This window comes from Sinocyclocheilus rhinocerous, unplaced genomic scaffold (genome assembly GCF_001515625.1).
Source record: "Sinocyclocheilus rhinocerous isolate Xijiao unplaced genomic scaffold, SAMN03320098_v1.1 scaffold889, whole genome shotgun sequence".
NCBI classification, from domain to species: domain Eukaryota; kingdom Metazoa; phylum Chordata; class Actinopteri; order Cypriniformes; family Cyprinidae; genus Sinocyclocheilus; species Sinocyclocheilus rhinocerous.
The window spans coordinates 1,284,855-1,305,993 of NW_015638024.1; the positions used below are offsets into that span (position 1 = coordinate 1,284,855).

Below are 21,139 nucleotides of genomic sequence, written 5' to 3' on the forward strand. Positions count from 1 at the left end.
TGTACCCAATATTTAAAAAATTTACAAATGTAATAAAAATATAGGTATCGGCATCGGTATCGGCAAGTACCAAAAATAAAAGTATCGGTATCGGGCGAGTACTGGAAAAAGTGGTATCGGTGCATCCCTAATGCTTGTTATAGTGTGTGACGTCACGTGCACTACCGCCGGTGACATGGTTGTCACGGCGACCGTCACAGCCCTACTGTGCAATGATGTAGTTTCCTGACATCCAGACTGAACAGCGTTTTCTCGACATGTTTCCGTGTTGTTGTTGCTCAGCAATGGCATGGGCGCGATGTTGTCTGGGGGTTTGGCAAAAGGAGAGTGGGACTGTGGGCAGTGCTCTAGGTGGTGACTGAAGGCAGTGACTGAGTAGTTCTGACGTCACCTTTTTACGGAAGTCACAACGGTTTGTGAAAAATCACAGCTGCTTTATGCAGGCTGTGCGCATTTGACTGTGGATTGACTGTTTATGGTAGTTACATAGCACCTAGACCTCAGTTATCATGAAAAAAGTTTCAGTTTTGACAATATGGGACCTTTAAGGATTGAAATGACATGAGGGTGAGTACACGATTACAGACTTTTCATTTATGGGCGGACTATTCCTTTAATTGGTGATTCATAACAGTCGAATATGTAGCTCCAAATGAATGGTGAAATCTGTAAATGCACTTTTTAAAAAAAAAAGTCTCAGAAAATGTAACACGTGTCTCTCATTAATCCCAGACTTATTTTGAATGAAAGCCTTTTGCAGTAAGTTAAACAAAGTTAATGTTTAGACTTTGACTTCATTAAAACATCCTTCTGAAGGATTTTCTTCAAGTATGTCACTAAAAGCCTGTATACTAAGAGGCTGCTGATTCTCAGTATTGATCAAGTTGTTCTTGAAGTTTATCTGTAACACATCCCACGGATAACACATAGTGATAAACGTTCACATGAAGGGGTGGGTGCTAAAACGAGAGCTGTTGCCATTGCTCTGTTAGATCATCATTAGGTCATCTGTAAAGCAGATGGTTACAATACAAAGCACTCTTCAAAACAGGTCCCCTCTGAGCTCGACAGATTTCGCCTTTTCTTTCACAGATGATCACAAAACATCTGCAGGATCAAAACAAGGGAGATTTGTGAAAGCCTTGGAACAATTTCGACTTTCATCATTTCAGTATTTTCCTCATTGATCATTGATCCATCAACATTTTTGAAATACAGCAGTTCAGTTTGTAAATCCACAAGAAAATTAAAATTTTTGACATTTTAGGACAATTACGTTTTTTAGAAAAACAGCTTTCAATTTATTTATTATGATTTTTTTTTTCAACTTAATCAGTATTTAACATGAATATAATTCAGAAACAAACATTTTTTTTATTTTTTATAAGTAAAACAAAGTCTATGGTTAACATTTAAAAAAAAGCCTTTAATGTTTTGTTCACATTTGTTGAACAGTGGCTCTTCAAGAAATGTCGACCACAAACCTTATATTACTCGTAAATTCAAAACCACCATTCTAAACAAAAAAAAAATCCATTGACAATTCCCAAAGGAACTCATAACAAATTAGCTTAGGTCGACCTACAAATTGACGTCAAGGCTGAACAGCTCTTTTGGGTTACACAAATCCCATAATTAGCCAAAAACTGCAGATTCAGTCACCCTAATTATCTCATTTTTTATCTTCTCAAAAGTGTTCATGGCTCACTGGCATTCAATGACATATCTGTGATGACGAACTTGAGGTCATAAGTTAACCATATGCCCCTTTAACTAGTCATAGAATCACATTTTGACCTCAAAGTGACAGTTGTCTGGGCAACCATGTTGAAGAGATCTTGACTTTGGTCATTACTCCCAAACCAGATAATGAGAGATCCATTGTTCATTCCTACAGAAAAACAGATGTTAAACAACCAAAATATTTATTCTGTTTTGTTTTAAACTGTTTTATCAAATGTCACAAATCAAATCTTTTCTTCCCTGTTTGAAACCGGAAGTTCAATGTGAATGTCTGTCTAAGTTAGTCAGAAAAGACAAAATACGAAAAAACATCAACATTGTGCATGCATGATGATATATTCCATATACAAACACAGACTGTACATCATCAGCAAGCCAGTGTTTTGAGAAAATTGACATTTTTCCTGTTGTTTGGACTTTAAACACGACACTGAGGAACTAAACACTTCCAACTAGACCCAGACACAATCTGCAGACACTTTTCTGCATTGGTTTTGAGGGAAAAATCAGTGGAGGTCTGTGAAATGAATTTAAATAGGGTAAAATTAGTTACATAAATATATTTGCCAATATACTTAATAAGCAAACCAACAGGGTATTGGAGATGCATATAAAATCTCCAAGACTTCCTAAAATTAAAAATGATGGCTATTCAAAATTATTAAAACCCTCACTGCGTACACTGGGACTAATGACAAATGTCACTTCACAGGGGACACGATTTCAAATCCGAGCACTCCGCTTCGTTGTGACTTCTCAGACAGTTTCAATAGTGACAAATACACTCCCAAACACTGACACAGGACCACTAACTTGCAAAGTACACGAAGGGGCGTTAAACATTGGTTTTATTTCTGGCTGCATTTCAACACAGGGCCCCAAATGTACATTTTCCCATGTACTTCTAAATGTGCAGCATACTCCGTTTTTTAATAAACAATATCTATGAACTCAGCGCTTTGAACAAGTGCCTGAAGTTTTTCAATTTTAAGCGAGCATGCCGAGCTGCTCTCCACTCATGACTGAAAATTGATTTCTTCTAAATTAGTAGACTTATTCTCACATTACCCCTGTTGAGTGGTCTCCATTTTTTGTTTTTCTAAATTAACTAATGGAAACGCACTGCACAAATAGGTTTGAGAAAAAAATAACAAGAAATGGTTTGGCATGGAAATTAAATGCAGACATGGACATAATGCAAAACCAATACCATGACATCTTCTGGACGTCCCTTTTTATTCCGTCATTATAATAATTGGCGCACTTGTAATGGCAAATGACGCTTCATACTTTATCTTATACCTCTGGGCCGTATATAAATTCCTTATTATCCCCTCTATCCCCTCTACTGTAAGCAAAAAAAAAAACAGAAAACAGAAAAATCTGCAAAAAAGTACTTTTTATGCATTAAAAAAAAATGTTGAGTAATCCTCGTTATTTCAGTCATTAGAGAGCTCTTTGTTCATGTTAACTCTTATGTGTAAATTATATGTGTTAGGGCTGTCAAAATTTTTTTTAATTTCGAATATTCGTTGAATTTAAAATAAAAATCCACATTCGAATGCAAAAACATTGCGTTCTAATTTTAGGTGTGCGTTAAGGAGGCAGCCTTATTATCAGTGGCGCACGAGATGTGACGACGATTTAAGTGTCGTTGCATTATAATGTTTTTGTTAGAGAAAAAAATAACAAGAAATGGTTTGGCATGGAAATTAAATGCAGACATGGACATAATGCAAAACCAATACCATGACATCTTCTGGACGTCCCTTTTTATTCCGTCATTATAATAATTGGCGCACTTGTAATGGCAAATGACGCTTCATACTTTATCTTATACCTCTGGGCCGTATATAAATTCCTTATTATCCCCTCTAACCCCTCTACTGTAAGCAAAAAAAAAAAACAGAAAACAGAAAAATCTGCAAAAAAGTACTTTTTATGCATTAAAAAAAAATGTTGAGTAATCCTCGTTATTTCAGTCATTAGAGAGTTCTTTGTTCATGTTAACTCTTATGTGTAAATTATATGTGTTAGGGCTGTCAAAAAATTTTTAAATTTCGAATATTCGTTGAATTTAAAATAAAAATCCACATTCGAATGCAAAAACATTGCGTTCTAATTTTAGGTGTGCGTTAAGGAGGCAGCCTTATTATCAGTGGCGCACGAGATGTGACGACGATTTAAGTGTCGTTGCATTATAATGTTTTTGTTAGCCTATCCAGTTGAAGCCACTAGCACTGCTGCGTTGTTAATTAAAAATATTGCAGAAAAAGAGAACATCAATGCGGAGAAGATCTTGATTCCATCAAAACTGAAACCAAGTCGTTCACACAGAATGCATATTTCACGCATTTTCTAGAGGGACATCTATTACCGTTCCACTCGCATCTCGCACAAAGGAGCCGCATGTTTAGAAAGCCATGTAAAATTAATGCAAGTATATCTTTGAAAAAAACCTATATCGAGACTTTATGGCGGGTTTTTTTCCCCATCCCACTGCATCTCATGTTTTTAAATGAAAAATGTACTCTGTGTGATTGGCTTTCCGCCCTTTGTATTAAACTATGCATACATACATGATGCTGTTTTGTTTATAGTTGTTTAAGCAACTTAATTAATTATAATTGGTTTATAAACATTATTTTAAACATTATGCACTTTTTTCACAGATAGTCATGTTATCTTATGCTTTGAATAAACGTGCATTAGTAATATTTTGCTCGATGCGCCCTCTTGTGGCCTCAGAAGAGAAGCCAAAAGCTTTTCTTCACTCTAACTGAAATTATGCATTTTAAATTTGAATATAATTCAAATTTTGATCATATTTAAGCTCGAATTTAGTTTTTCAGCCATTTTGACAGCCCTAATATGTGTAAACTCATGTATATAACAGCAATCAGCTTCATTAAATTCAGCATCTCCTCCTCCCATCATTCTTCTGTAAATGGCACAATACTCAAGACATCCTTTGATAACTGTACTAAAAGCCTTCAGATGCATAATGCATTTCCCGGGACAATGAACTCCCGGGCTTTGTTGGTTAAACTCTAGATAAAGTCTCTTTGTTTAACGAGTCTAATCTCTTGCAGTGACCTGCATCTCCATCCGGTTCTCCGCACTCCCAGTTGTTCTTGTCTGGTAATCTATCACTCTCAGGAACACGTCAACACGCTTTTGCATACAAAGGAACATCCAGGAAAGAGGCTGAGGCATAGCTGACACGTGTCAGTGAATTGTGCATTTCTGCTAATATGAAGGAGCACAAAGAGGAATTAGTCTGGAGTCCTGCATTCCAGCACTTGCATTCCAGGTCAAGTAATTTCCTATTCTGCTAACCGATATCATTGTAACATCACACAAATGGTTTCTGCACACCGCGCAGTAATAAACTGAATTATTTAAAGAATGAACAAATTTTGAGATATAAAACCTTTAAACAGAACTGCTAGTGTTGTATGTGATTTTTGCTATTGTAGGTGGTCAAAGTCTTACTTATATAATAATATTATATAAATAAATATTATTTAATACATATTCAAAATATAAACTTTTGTAACCTATTTTATCGTCCAATGAAAAAAAGTATACTACAATATTTAAAATAAATATTATATAATAAATGTTATTTAAAATATAAATATTTAATCTATACTCAATTATATTTGTATAGTTTAAAATATTATAATTATTGTATAATTTGTTACAATAAAATAACAAATAAATATTATAGATATTACTTAAAAAAATAAATAACATAATATAATTTTTTTTAAAAGTAAGCATTTACTAATAGCAAGTATACAAAATCAGTTCTATAATAAAGGCAGATAAAATCATCAACACAAGCAGTATGACTCACCAGATGGAATTACATTACTGTCATAATCTGAATCTTTAACCAATCATTTCTTCATTTCCTGGGAATGATTACTGTCTGCGGCAGTGCTGCACCTGCCACAAACGCAACATCCAATAAAATGATTGGATCTGGACAAATCAACAGTCTAAATAATTTCAGAACTATGAAACCTCCACAACAAATCTGCACTATACAATATTTACTAGTTTGGACACATTTTTGCAAAGACATAGCAATGTGTCCATAACTTCTGTCAAAATAAAAGGAATAGTTCACCCAAAAATAAAAATTCTGTCATTATTTATTCACCCTGGTCACAACGAGCTGTGTACAAACACGCACAAAGATGAAGATGAGAGTTAAAGGGTTAGTTCACCCAAAAATGAAAATTAGCCCATAAATTACCTCAAGTCATCCTAGGTGTATATGACTTTCTTCTTTCAGACGAATCCAGTCGGAGTTATATTAAAAATTTTCTTTGATCTTTCAAGCTGTTTCATGGCACTCAGTGGGTGTTGCATCAGTCCAGAAGAAGTTAAATAAAAAGCGACCATCCATAAAAAAAAAGTGTCTCACACGGCTCCGGGGGGGTGAACAAAGGCCTCCTGTAGCGAATCGATGCGTTTTTGTAAGATAAATATCCATATTCAAAACTTTAATGTAGCATGCGCCAACAGTTGTACATGGAAGCAGTTCCGGGAGAATGACGTATGAGTTCAGCACTGCGCATGTGCCGGTGAGTCTCGTGAAAACCAACGTTTGTTAACAGGAGCAAAGGAAGCAAAGTTTCCTTACTTTAGCAAAGGAAAACCAGTCTCCTCTTGGCTTATATCGAAATCCTCCGACATTCTTCTTTACAAATCCTCGTTTTGTACTTCTAATTAGCGACCGTTGTTTTGTTTTGATCTCTCCCCTGCGCTTCCACGTGCGTCACTTCTGAGCGGCGCATGCGCAAAGCCAACCTCCATACGTCATCCGCCCGGAACTGCATCCAGTGTACAACAGTGAGCGCAAGCTACAACGGCGAGTTATCCGTCACGGTGTGCAGCCCGCCTCGCCCGCTGTCACAGTTCACAGAAGCGTGGCAGACGCTGCCAGGGGTATCAGGGTGGGTTATGAAATCAATAAAGAATTTGAATATGGATATGTTTCTTACAAAAACGCATCGATTTGCTACAGGAGGCCTTTGTTCACCCCCCGGAGCCGTGTGAGAAATTTTTTTTTATGGATGGGCGCTTTTTATTTAACTTCTTTTGGACTGATGCATGCAACACCCGCTGAGTGCCATGAGACCATTTTTAATATAACTCCGACTGGATTCGTCTGAAAGAAGAAAGTCATATACACCTAGGATGACTTGTGGGTGAGTAATTTATGGACTAATTTTCATTTTTGGGTGAACTAACCATTTAAAGAATATTTAACAATCCACACAGGGTAAATCCAACAAAGAAACTGGCAATCCAAAACAATCGTAGTAAACACAAGTCTCAACAATAATGAACAGAAACAGTGGAACTTAAATACAAGACCTAGTGAGGTGATGAGTGACAACAGCTGAATGAAATGACAAATCAAATCAGTAATGACAACTAACTAAGCAAGGGAAGGTGGTACAAACTTAAGTGTGAAGTGTACGTGTGACAACCCTCAAGTTGTTTCAAACCTGTATGAGTTTCTTTCTTCTATTGAACACAAAAGATGATATTTTGAAGAATGTTGGTAACCACAGAGTTGCTGGTAACCCTTGACTTCCATTGTATAGACAAGTAATGCAATGGAAGTCAATGGCTACCAGCAACTGTTTGGTTACAAACATTCTTCAAAATATCTACTTTTGTGTTTAACAGGAGAAAGAAATTCATACAGGTTTTTAACAACATGGGGTGTCAAAAATAATATTGAATCAAAACACATTTTCTCAGGTCCAGTATATTGGTTTAGTCACTGTTCTGTTTTTGTAGGACAGACTAACTACTTGTAAAGGACTAGTGACACACATTATAAATAGACCCTTTTTGTTTTTCATTGAGTCAACTGCACTTCTAGCTGAGTAAGAGAAGATCTATAGACCAGGGTCAGCCAGGCTCTTAGTTCTCTTTATTGAGAGCCTTTTATGAGCAATTTCTAACACAATTATACTGCATCATTATCTTGAGATGTTGAGAGCTCAGTAGAATGTCAGCTACTTTTGTCTAAACTCTTACATAATAAAAAACCCTTTGTTAGGTTATTGATTGTGGAAGATAAATGCTTGCTAAGAGCACCACTGTTCCACATCGAGATCCCTATCTTAATTGCTATTCAAAATACAATCAACTCCCTATGTTGATTTCTTATGGCATTTAAAGCAGCTGATGAGTGATTTTCCAAAACAGACATTTCACTCATGTCAAAATCAAAATAATTGCAAATAGCTTCCCATGATGGCCTGTTTTTATAGACAATATGCAGAACAGAAATAATAAGGTGAAATGGGAAACAATGCAGAACAAAGAAACTAAACAAAAGGAGGAAAGCCCCAAAAATGCCTGGTTGTTCAACTGCATTTCCAGATAAGCTAAAAAACTTCAATAAAGTGAAGGCGGCACTGACCAACAAGTCAAACTTTGGTGTGAATGTGCGTGAAATTGGCATAAAAAAATGTGGTATTATTCACTCCCCCAAAAAAATCTCAGATGGGGATCGTATTTTAAATGCCCTAGTTGCTTCAGAGGCATTTTTGAATACTTTTTCTTTCAGAAGGAGTCATGGCAGCTTTTCTACTCTGTCAGTTCAGAATAGAGAATTACTGCTCCAACTCACATATTTCAGGGGGGACAAAAAGAACCAAAGGTGCAGAGAGAATAAAGGGCCATTTCTCAAGGACAGTAAAACATTAAAGGGGTCCTATTATGCTCTTTTACAATGTCTTGAATTTGTTTTGGGGGTGTACTAGAACATGCTCTCATGCTTGGTGGTTCGAAAAACGCATTATTTTTTACATAATTTACATTATTACAATACCTTTCTCCCCAACCTGGCACAAACGGCTCGATTAGTTTCCGGGTTTGATGAAGGCCCGCCTTCATGTGATTGGTTAGCTTTCCCAGTGCGTTGTGATTAGCGAACAGCTTAGACGGTGTTTCAGTAGGCTACAGCAGCACTTTTTCTTCGTCGTCGTCTCGTCTGATGCAATCAACCAAGCGTTCTAAACACGACCTCACCCCTCCCCACCCCCCAACCATTCAAATTTCCGTAGGCGGGAATTATTTTAATGATATTCTAATGGGCCGCTTTGTGATATCACAAAACCCGGAAAACAAACGCTGTAGTCCAAACAGAGTTCGTTGTAGTTCTTGAAAAGGGATTTTTTAAAAACGAAATATCTCCCTTTGGAGTGGACTTTGAGATTTGTAAGTTTGAAGATCTTTTTTATGCCCAAACATACACACTACACACTGACTAAAATTCAAAAAGTGAAAAAGCATAATAGGACCCCTTTAAGACACATTGGCAAAAACCCAAACGGAAGGACAGGGTTTAATAGGACATCTCATATTTCTCCTCATATTTCTCCTAACTCCAAAGGCCCTGAACTTTTGGTTTTTCATCCTTTCATACCATACTGATATAGAAAACCCATGCCAATTACAAAGACTATATAGCTTATAATTTTCAGGTATGATAAATCTCTGTGCTGTAATGTCATTGGCTGATTGCTGCTTGCCAGACCAATTTTTCATTGGCTTAAAGTGGTGTTTTAAGGCTTTTAGTTATTTTATTTCTGTTGAAGCTATGCAGTTGTGTATTTGCCAAAATGAACTTTTAGCAGATATATACTACCCATGATTATGTAATTGTGGCATCCGCAATAACATAAACATAAAATAGAAAAGTTATTAAAGTGTAATAACATTTCACAATATTACTGCTTTACTGTATTTTTGATCAAATTAAGGCAGCCTTGATGAGCACAAATGACTTCTTTCAAAAACATTGAAAAATCCTAACAACCCCAAACTTCTGAATGGTTGTGTATAAAATAAAATATTTACATGTCCCTCCCACTCATAGCACCTGACCTAGCAATACAAGAGGCTTTGCATGTCGTGATGTCTTTACATTTCTCTGTTTTTGATATATTTTATTATATAGTATATTCTTAGAATTTTCTCCTCAATGACTAGTAAAAGACATTGAACATGTGAATACACAAAACAGATCCATACAATATAGGAAGTGAAAATTCTAATTCATATGTGCCAATCTTCTTATGGCCTAGATTCACTGTCAAGAACACAGACTTTGTCAGGGGATGTGACACACCCTTGATCAACTTTTTTCAGCTCTTTCAGCTGAAACAAGCATGACAATCTGGTCCCAGTCCTGTCCAACATGAACCAAAAAAAACCAAACACCCAAGAAGCAAGCTCACATTCAGTTCAATCTTTCATATACAGATTAAAAACACTGGAGAGAAAACCCTACTCCACAACAGACTCTAACACTCCTGTAATATTTATCACAAACAAGAAATGTGATCGCACTAAACCTGTGATTGACATCCACTGACTCACAGTGATTTCTTTTGTGTGATTTTGGGCTGTGCTGATGTTTCAGATGATGCTGTTGGAGTCTCCAAGCACTTCTCCATCAGAGTACTTTGGACAGAAAACACTACCTGTGTATGGCCTTGTGTGTGTCTTTGATGTCAGACGATTGATCATTTGTGTCTGTGGACATATTGTTTACCTCAACTCATCTACATTCCTCAGCAGCCATTTCTATGGGTTTTCCATGCTGCAAACATGAACCATTCAAAAGGTGTCACCAGAGGCGGCATGCCCATTCAAACCGAGAGGCCACGTGCCCCCTCAGATTTTTGAGCCAAGTGGATTTCGAATGCAGCTTCCAAAAGAAAAAAAATAGCCGAAAATAGCCGAAATAAAAATAATATATTTTTATATTTGATACGATCACACCGGCGTGACTAGATTTTTCAGTGCGGCACATCACCAGCTGCTAAATTCAAATCTGCGCTTGCTTTGGCTAGCTCTAAGCCAGAGACAGACGCGCTTTTACAGCGCTGCGCATTACAACCAATCACACCCGATTCTGTTGAGCTTATGAATGCAATGACCAATCAGAGGCATTCAGATGAGTGCAGATGTGCGAACGATGTAAGTAAGAGATTCATTTCACAGTGATTATAATTGGAGTTTTTGTGCTTGAACTCTGGCTAGACTGAAGTCAGTGAAAATGTTCTTTGATAATGTAAATGTTCTTTGCTCTCTTTCTGTACAATGAAAGTGTTATAATTAGTAACTTACGAGGTTTTTATTAAATTCTCATTAAATAGGCTACAAAGTCAGTCGTATTAAAAATATGTTATGGTATGACACCCATATCTGGTACTTTTTGAACAATTTGTTTATTGAGAAATAAATGATGTCAGTATAATACAGTAAAATTGAATCAGATCTCTTATTTACATTTTAATAATACTAAAAGAAAAACAGCAACTAACACAAGAAAAGAGAGAAGAAATAATAATAATAATAAAAAAGAAAAGGGAAGAAAAGAAAAAAAAAAAGGACACAGGTCAGTTCAAAACACAACACAATAAGATAATTTGGGAGTACTAGTCATACATACCTGGGATACAAATAAAAAATTAAAATAAAAAGGGGTAATTTGGGGTAAGGGGTAAATGGCTGATGGCTTAATAATAAATCGTGGCTGAGGGTGATAAAAGAATCAAGTAATTTGATCTCTTTCTCCCTCCATTATATTACAGAAATCTGAGCTTGAAATAAAGGATATAAATGGTTTCCAAATATATATAAAAAAAGACACTTTACCTTTCAGAATATATGTAATCCTTTCCATTGACAAACAAAAGGACATGTTGTTGATACACTGTATAATGGGTGGCTTTTCCACTTTCTTCCAATACATAGCTATTAGACGCTTTGCTTGAAGTATACATATGTCAATAAGTTTCTGAGTGCTGCTACTGTATACAATATTCTCAGGGCAGGAACATACCTGGTACTTAAGGAAAAAGACAGGTTATCATGCATAGTTAATAGATTACACTATTAGGCTACTTTGCTCATCGCCCATTATAGATCAACTAACATAATCTATACAGGTGCAAAATGCATTTGCTTACGCATATTTGAGAATCGAGATATTTATTTAACACGTTTGGGAATATTTCAAATAAAAAGGAAAAAAATTAATAAAACGTAAGTCTATCAGTTATGCAGTGCAATCGTGGCTTCTGTGTGTCATCATGACAAACATGATGAGCCCACTACCCCCACCCCCCCTCCCACTTGTGCCCCCTCAAAATTAATGAGTGCATGACGCCCCTGGGTGTCACAGTCATGATGTCACTACATTAGCATATGACCACATCCATATCAACATATAATTTAAATATTAATGCATACTCAGTATTCAAGCAACCTGGTAGGGGCACTGATACCTAATTTGGGGTCACTAATTTCGATTTCCATATATTTTAAAATGTAATTTATTCCTGTGATGGCAAAGCTGAATTTTCAGCAGCCATTACTCCAGTCTTTTGTGTCACATGATCCTTCAGAAATCATTCTAATATGCTGATTTGGTGCTCAAGATATTTGTTCTTGCTGCCTAATATTAGTGTGGAAACCAAAACATTCTAAGGATCAGGGAAAGGACGGAAAATGCTGCACTACAACTATCTTCGGTACAAAAAACCTTGACTAATATTACAGGCAGATTTCAGGGGAAAAAATTAAATGTTACAAAAAGATGTAAAATATCATTGACAAAATGCAGGAAGAAACATACGATAAACAAAATAAATACACAATAATAAAGTCAAGTGTAACCTGCTTATTTTACTGTGAGTGTATTCTCATTTTAAAAAACACAAAATCACCGTAATCTCTAAAATATGAAGACATATAATATATTCTGAATCTGGATCAGCATGTATTATGGACAGAAAGAACCCAGCAATTTACATTGGGCAGAATACATGCTATGAGGCTGACAGGCAAGATTCAAATTAATGTGCATTTTAACACCATACAATCCACTATGCATGAGGATCACTGCCATTTATCTTAGTACAAACAAACTCATATTTTCAAGGATGCAGAAAGCATACATTAGCCACAATAAGATTCCATATATTTTGGACTCGGGACTAAAACACAGAGGCCATTCATCTCAGAAATCACCAAATCTATTGACGTCTCACACACACTCCGTTTCTCCACAAAATCTTTCTGGCATCAGCTCTTGGAAAAAGCAGCCAACATTATTAAAAGGAAGTATCCATCTTTCTAGTTTAAACATGACTGATTTGTTAAGAGGGAATAGCAGGAATTTTATTAAGCAATACATTACTTCTGGTGATTAGTTGCATTGTGTTGCCATAATGAGCATTTGATGCATGTAGTTTGTGCATGTGTGTTATATTTGTAAATCTCTAGGTAGTGCTACATGATTAATCAAATTTCTAATCGTGATTACAATTGCGGATGCCACAATTACATAATCGTTCAAAGGCACAATTACAAAAAAAAAATCCACTTACATTATTCTGCATGCTTAAGATGTTTTTTTATTCTTTCTACAATATGTAGTTGACATTTGAGGCTTAATGCTATAGAAAAGCAATAAAAGTTTTTCAGGAAGAGTGTTTTCAGCTTGTTTATTTTCATATAAAAATATGGCATGCAGTTGCTTCAAACAATGATATAAAGCTATTCAAAACATCATTCAATGAAAATAATCGCAATTACAGTTTCAAGGGAATAATCACCAATTATGATTTTTGTCATAATCATGCAGCCCTATCTCTAGGCAAAGAAATCCATCTTGACTTTATTAAATACTTCAAATGATCAAATCAGTATGGAACTCAGCAACATCTTATTCTTTTCAGGTATAAACTGAGTTAGAGGTGAGACGCAAAGATGGGATTTTGAGGTTAGAAACGTGACTTTTATCCTGCACCACCAAAAGTTGCTCTTGTGACATTCTCAGAGGATTATAAAAAAGTAAATGGCAGATAAATGTACATTAACACTAATTTAAGATATAAAATTGTGTTGTTGTGTTTATTCTTGTTGAAATCTCGTTGAAAATGAAGTAAAAGTAATGGATTCCTCCTAAACAAGCTAAATACTTAAATGCAGAACAAGAATGATGTTTTGGTGGTACAGGATGAAAGCCACTGTGATGTTTCCTTATGAGAATGTATAACAAATCTGAGTACAAACTTAAATGCAGACTCGACTTCCTGCAGTAAGTGTCAGCCTTGAGGGGAAAAATAAATCTCCAGAGCCCTGTCTTTATCATTATCTCTGTGTGGCTCTGAGTCTCTTTAATTCTTAAATGTGAACAGAGCCTAGATGCATTTGAATGAGGAGAAGACAGCATCACAAATCACTGCATTACTGCTGGCAGTAAACAATCAGACGTAAAAAAGGATATCATCAAAGAGCTAAAGTTCTCACTAAAGCACCACATGCACATACAGACATATTAGCACCAGCACCTTTTCATCCCAAGCAAATAAGAGAAGACTGTTTGGTCTTGTAGTTTGATTTTTGACGCATATTTCATTTTCAGACTAATAGTCTGTTTAAAATAGTGCATTCATGTGATTAGCATATGATGCTCGCAATTGAGCTCAATCTTAGAGCAAGAGGACACAGACGCTACGACTTTCAAAATAAAAATGGTTCACATATTCCAGCTGGAATTACATCAAATACTCTCCTTTAATAACTGCCTTGGTTCAAGGAGAAACTGATCAATAAAACTTCAAGGCAGACTCAGAAATGCATGTTTATCTCCCCTGCCCTGAGTTTTAACTTTTAAAACGCCTATATAGCTGTATTTTGGATTCTGCCAAGGCTTAACGGGGCTAAAGAATTTTTTTCAGCTTTTTTTGTCACAAACACACACATAAAAACATGTTCTCATTTGGTCCCAAACAGCAAGTTTTCCATTGGACGATGCTCATGTCGATTTCAGACATTCATGATAGGCGGGTGAGATGCATCATGCAAGGCAAACAGCCTAGGCTGCTACTTCTGAACCTCTGACTTTAAATTCAGTCCACATGTTGGTCATGCCGGTATGTGCAAAACGATAAACTGCTTTCCTGCCAAACATATTATCAGTACAGTATGCCTCCACTTTTCCTGATTATCATACTCATGCAATGCAGAAAGGCAAACTGTTGAGAGCTCCAAGTGTTTCCATCCGGTGAGAGCTGCTTATTTTGAGCAATGGCCAACTGGCATCCTGCAAGATAACTAGTTCCTCTCCTTATCTAACTAATTGTGCAATGTTGACTTTTGGTTGAAGTAGGCTTGTCACAATGATCTGGACTGACCCTTTCAGTCTAAGATTTAACTCTTTACTATTATCAGGGAATCCACTTGACTGAGAGGGTAAGCTTTACCTGCGTTATTTTAGAGCATCTTGTCTTGGTCACAGCAAAAATAGCACTTCACTAATCTTGCAGAGACAAGCTGTGACCTTGCCTAAACAATGAAAGCTACACAAGACAAAACAGTCTGATATTGGCAGCCAAACAGTAACTAGACAATAAGAAACGATAACGGATTGAGTTATTCTGTGCAATTCAAAAGGTTACATCTATTAATGTTATGCAAACAACAGGTCTAGAAAAAACAGTTTTACATTTCGGAACAATTGATCATTTCATAAAACCTCTGGAGCAAAACTGAAAACTTTATATGGGTGAATCTCGTAAAAACATGTCCAGGTCCACAATGTTATGCAAACAACAGGTCTAGAAAAAACAGTTTTACATTTCGGAACAGAACAATTCATCATTTCATAAAACCTCTGGAGCAAAACTGAAAACTTTATATGGGTGAATCTCGTAAAAACATGTCCAGGTCCATCCAACATGTCCATCAAATAAAATAAATTAAGAAAATAAAGCCTGTTATTAAGAATGTTTGCCGTGGGACATTATTTTAATGACAATTAAGCATACTTTCCCCAAAATTCTCATTACTGTAATGCTTCCAGATGTTACAGTTGAGTTTATTTCAATGGTGATTCTACAGTCTTGCAGCGAGAAACATCAGCATTTAAAGGTACTAAAAGAAATACCACTATGATAAAACATGTATAAATACTTAACAATTTATATAATATATCTGTAATATATGTTACAGTATTTAATAATATAACGGCTAAATAATTTCTTCCTTTTAATTTTGCAGTGAAATATGACCTGGGCATGTTCTTGACAGGTTTAGTCATATTCACCCATTAAATGTATTGGATTTATTGTCATAGTACAATATATTATTATTATATTAGCCAAACAGCCAAAAATATTCACTCTTATAGTCTAGACTAGTCGCCATCTTATAAAAAATCTGAAGTCAGCGATTTCGTCACACAGTATTTAGTAGGCACTGGGAACATATTGAGTTACCTTGGTGCCTCATTCAAAAGCCCAATTAAATATTTCTGTTCCAGTACAAGTCAAGATGAATTATGCAGACAAAACCTATAAACACCTTTTGGTTCAAAGTCACAAGCCATTTTCCAGTCAATGGTGTGTTTATAGTTAGCAGTGTTTTCTGCTAATTGAAGCTTAGAGCATGCTAAACGACACACGGGTGTTAGGTGGTGTGTGAGTGAATATGATGACTGAGCGAGGAGGATGATCCCAGCGGGTGCGGTGTTTGGCTTCACAATCCAGACGGCCCCCCTGAGTTAAATATTTATGCTCCAGCTCACAATTCCTGGGACTAGCAAGAGTTTAAAACCTTACCATTTACGTGTCGAAATCAAACATGACAGCAAACAGTTTTCCTAAGCACTGTGTGATACCAGAAATACTTTAATTGGTAACCTGCCATGTGATCTGTGAAAACAAGCCAACTTAAACATCTCAAGAGGGGCCTATTTGTTTTGTCTTGTCGTACCACAGGGTGCAAGGCCCGGTGTATTCCCCGGCAATACATTACAGTCGTCTTTACACAGCTGTGATTGTCTATGGCAAGTCGCCAAGCACTCAAAATAACAGTTTATGGTACCAGGTGAATGTCAACTATTAATCACATTAGCATTAATTATGCAGTAAAACTCTTCAGCATAACAGTTCAGCACTTGAAACACTGAATAAATGACAAGCAATTGCTTGTTAACTCACCCTCCTCCATCCTAGAATTAGTTCTGAGGGTGTTGTCTGCCTCTTCCTCCTCCTCTCTGAAGTTAAACAGACTATAGGACTGTTTGTTTGAAGGTGGGCTGGTTGGACTAAATTCAACTAGAGAGAACAACTGCCACTGATGTTTCCTTTCAAGCTCAGTGTTGTGTTCTCCTAAAGTCTGCACATGTTCTGCTTTTTGGCGCTCAAGGGGTTTTATGTGTTCAGCAGGATGTTGTTTGTGGTCTACAGAAGGTTCTCTGTGGTCCACTGAAAGTCTTTTGTGTTCCTCTTCAAGTTCTGCTTCTGATTTTCCATGTTCTGTTAAAGTTTCGATAGGGATGGTCACACTTTGCTTAACGGGACTTTGAATACTTAGGATATGTTCATACTGAAGACCATCAGTGCTAGTAGTTGAATTCAAAACAGCTGCTTTTTCCTTACTAGAACCTCTTGTGATCGTTTCTTCTTTTTTGGAGCCGTCTGTTTCCACAGTGTGGAGGTGAATGTGATGTGAATGAATTGGAATCTCTGATACACCGTCCCAAGTGGTCTGCAATGAAGTTGTGGTTTCCCAAAGCGGAGATGTAGTTTGCTCAACAGTCACCGGAGAGTCAGTAACCGTTTCGCTGTATGTGGTGTCTTCCTGTGAGGTATATGCATCCCCATCAGTAGTTTCTGAAGGAAATTCAAGCTGTTCTTCATCTATTTGGGCCTCTTGATTGGAGTTGTCTTTATAAAGACTAAAGCTCTGTATCTCTGTGTTATCTTTGTGTGTGGAGAATCCCACTCTGTTTGTAGTTTCCACAGGAAGGATGAATCGTTCCCGGTCTGTTTTATATTTCAGAGGGCTGAATAGCTCATTTTTTGGTTTGTCGTTATGAATGCCAACTCTCATCCTGTCAGTACTGTCCTTATAGAAAGGAAACTGCGGCCTGTCTGTTGTGGACTTACGAATACCAAACATCTCCCTCAGCTCTTGCTTGGCTCCTCTGTGCACGCCCTGGCGGGGGGTAAAATTATCTGAATGAGATACAGAGATGATGGATGACTCCGTGGGAGCAGCAAAATCATGCAGAGATGGCGCTAAGGAATCAGTGGGAGGATAATCATAGTCTTCGTCATCCTCTTCCATCTCATCTACGTTTCTCATACGTAGCTTAAAAGGAAGATTGCTATCGCTGTGTACGGGAAAGTGTTTGTTAAAGCGACCTCTAGAGCCTTGATGGTTAAAAATGTGTCGTATAGGGTCTTGGTAAAGTCTCTCTGATGTGCTTTCCTCAGCTGTTGTGGTCAGCATGGGTTTTGAAGTGCGATTTGGGTCGCAGTTTGGAATCGGATAGCACATTGGGTTCCCACCTTCATTTGGGCAGTGGCATACTTGGCAAGGGTCCATTTGGAATGAGTGTCCAGCTTCGTACTTCTGCCCCTCGTGAACACATCCAATTCGCTCGCACTGAATGCACCCATCCGACGGCTCCGACAATTCTATGCAGTTGGTCGGAAGCTCAGGGCATGGAATAAAATGGCAGCTGATCCGTCCACCTCCTTGTGGGCAGGAGCATTCAGTACTCCCAAAGTCCACAAAGTACGACTCGCCTTCTGGAACCTTGCCGGTTCTAAAGCCAGCACTGATGCAGTCGTAATACTGGTAACCCTCGCACATGCAGCCTGTTTGCATGCAGGTAGCGCAGCACGCTCCAGTGTCTAAAACCTCTTCGATGCAGTTGTGCAATTCAGGGCAATTCACGCCAGTGCAATCCCTTTGACAAAGGCAGCCAGTTATACTCAGCAAAAATACCAAATTCAAGAGGCCATGGGCCATTTTGACTTTTGTGCCTGGTGTGTCAATAGCCGATAAATGCCTTCAGTACACTCCAACCTCTCCAGATCCGAAACAGTCTGCTCTCCTCTTGTGAACTGCAAGCAGTCAGTGAAACCTTGAACAAAGAGAGAGAGATGGAAGTTAGAGAGCACTCAGAAAATTTCCTGTGGAGTTCTTCCAGCCAGCACAAAGTCAGTGTGTAAAAGCCAACATCTGGCTTCACAGTTGAGCTCACCCTTCTAAGATCATCTCACATTTTAAAATCACAGGGTTGTCCAAGCATCATCTCATGAGCAAGTTTCCCCTAAATCATAAAGCACCAGCATTCAAGCTCATTACCATTATGCGACCACCACACGAACAGTGTATTCAGCTGCATTAAATTTGTAATATTCCATTTGATGGGACCTTAAAGGCTGTACCACACCATACGATTTCTCTATTATTTTTGATTGCTTTTTCTGATTTGTTTGACATTTATGGGACAACTGTGATTTGCCTCAGTTAGTGCAGGTCTATAATGAAGGAAGTCATACTGAACTCTCATTTGCAAATAGCAAAGCCAACTGAAAGGACTCAATTTGAGGCATTTAGTGCAGACACAAAGCCATTTTTGTAGTTGATGAGGTGTTTTGTGGGTTAAACATAGAGGGGATTTAAAATAATTCAGCAAAGCTGTGTTTTTCTGTAGTAGAGATGACTACAGCAGACTACAGCAGTACAAGACTTGTTTCTAGCACTGTAAGCCATTTGTATTGATTTCCATTCAGCAGCTGAGAAACACGTTCTGTTTACTTTGGAAAACCATTGGAGTCCCGAGGGCCTGAACGTTTAGATTTCAGGGCAGATGAAAGGAACTGCTTTAATCGTAAAAAAAAAAAAACACCATTAACCTTAATATCTTAAAGTCTGGGCGAAACATTTGTCTCTGCTACATGCCAACATGCCATTTGCAAGGTCTAGTCTACCTTTGATTTATAAAAACTGGTCTGGCTAATTCTATAACATGTATGACAAGTTAAAGGGAGAGTTCATCCAAAAAATTTTATTCTGTCCTAATTTACTCAACCTCAGGTTGTTTTACAACCTATTTGACTTCTTTGTTCTGCGGGACACAAAAAAGTGAAATTTGAAGAATGTTAATGAATGGTAACTGACTCAAGCTGCAAATTCACCATAAAGCTACAGTAAAAGTGGTCTGAATGATTTGTTCATGAATCAGATTGATCTAGTTCTCAGCTCAAGACGGTGCAATGTTGTGGTTAACAGTTCACTGATTGGAGAAATTCTTGAACGATAACATAAATTAGGCTCTATTTCTAACACAAGCACCATGACTTCAAAAATAGTGCATTATAGGCTACACACTTTAGTTAAATATTTATGGTGAATCTTTTAGTCTTTATTATTATTATTATTATTATTTTGTTCTACAGAATGTTCTACAAAAAAAGGCAGTCCGGTTTGGAACGACGGTGGGTAAATTATGAAATAATTTTTACGTTTTGGACTATCCCTTTAACCGTCTACAGAAATAAACCCCAAACTATTCATTTTCATTACATTATAAATACGTGTAGCCTACTCTATCAATCTAAGCATATAAAATTATATGAGGCAAACTTTATGAAAATTACAAAGAAGATGGCATGTGCTTCACAAACTTTGCAGCTACCTCCTTATAAAAATTACTAGTAACCACAATTTTCGCCAAAACGCGGTAAAAAGTGGTAACTATACCCAACACTGTCATGTTGTTTTTAAAACTACTCGAGAAATAATAAATTATTACTGTTTTACAGTAGTAGCAATAACAAAATAACGGACATTTTGGCGAAATCCGTGGTTACCATGGTAAATGATGGTAAGCGCTGTCAGAGATTAACTAATGGATATGAAAGACACCTCAAGCGCGCGCTCAAGTAAGTCACCAAACGCAGCACCATTTCTGTTTCAGTTCAACTTTTGATTTGCACAAAACTAAAACTATAAATAAATAAACAATGTGCAATGTTGTCGGTCGTCTAACTTTACAAATCTGCCACTGCAACATTAAACTTGTTTTTGGTTGCTTTGCAGAGCATAGGATTCTTATAATACACGTGAGGAGCGCTCTTTTGCTGACGTTACAAAATCAAAAGCGTTAAAAAAAACTCAAGTTTTACCTCGCTGGAGTCATGTTCTTCCGTGCGTCCATAGGTTAGAAGGTGCAGACAACTAACTTGCCTTATCAAGCCTACACAGTGCAGTTTAGAGAGTGTTAAGAAAGGGGCGGGACAAAGTTGGAGACCTCCATACGTACGGTACCTACTTTCTGAAGCAGACCATTCATACAACCTTGACATAAGAACATAAGAACCTTAACTATTAGACCATTAACGATTAATCAGTTGACACCATCATAAAAATACCACAATATTTACTGAAAACTTGCAAATGCATTAGAATATCCATGTATTTAGACATTGCTTAAAGTATTTAATGAAAATAATTACATATTAAATAAATGTAGTCG

The 21,139-nt window shown here is 37.0% G+C and overlaps 1 protein-coding gene across 2 annotated transcripts in view; it reads right to left on the reverse strand.

Annotated features, from left to right (window-relative positions):
- LOC107749432 (fibulin-2-like) overlaps positions 1-20,857 on the reverse strand; it is a 62,966-nt gene extending 42,109 nt beyond the window's left edge. For both annotated transcript variants that reach the window (XM_016564586.1, XM_016564585.1), the window contains exons 1-2: positions 20,790-20,857; positions 16,803-18,739 (exon numbers count right to left, since the gene is read on the reverse strand). In XM_016564586.1, the coding sequence (XP_016420072.1) occupies positions 16,803-18,624 (1,822 nt within the window). In that variant the 5' untranslated portion in view covers positions 18,625-18,739; positions 20,790-20,857. The remainder of the gene's footprint in view (positions 1-16,802; positions 18,740-20,789) is intronic.
- Positions 20,858-21,139: the final 282 nt, after the last annotated feature.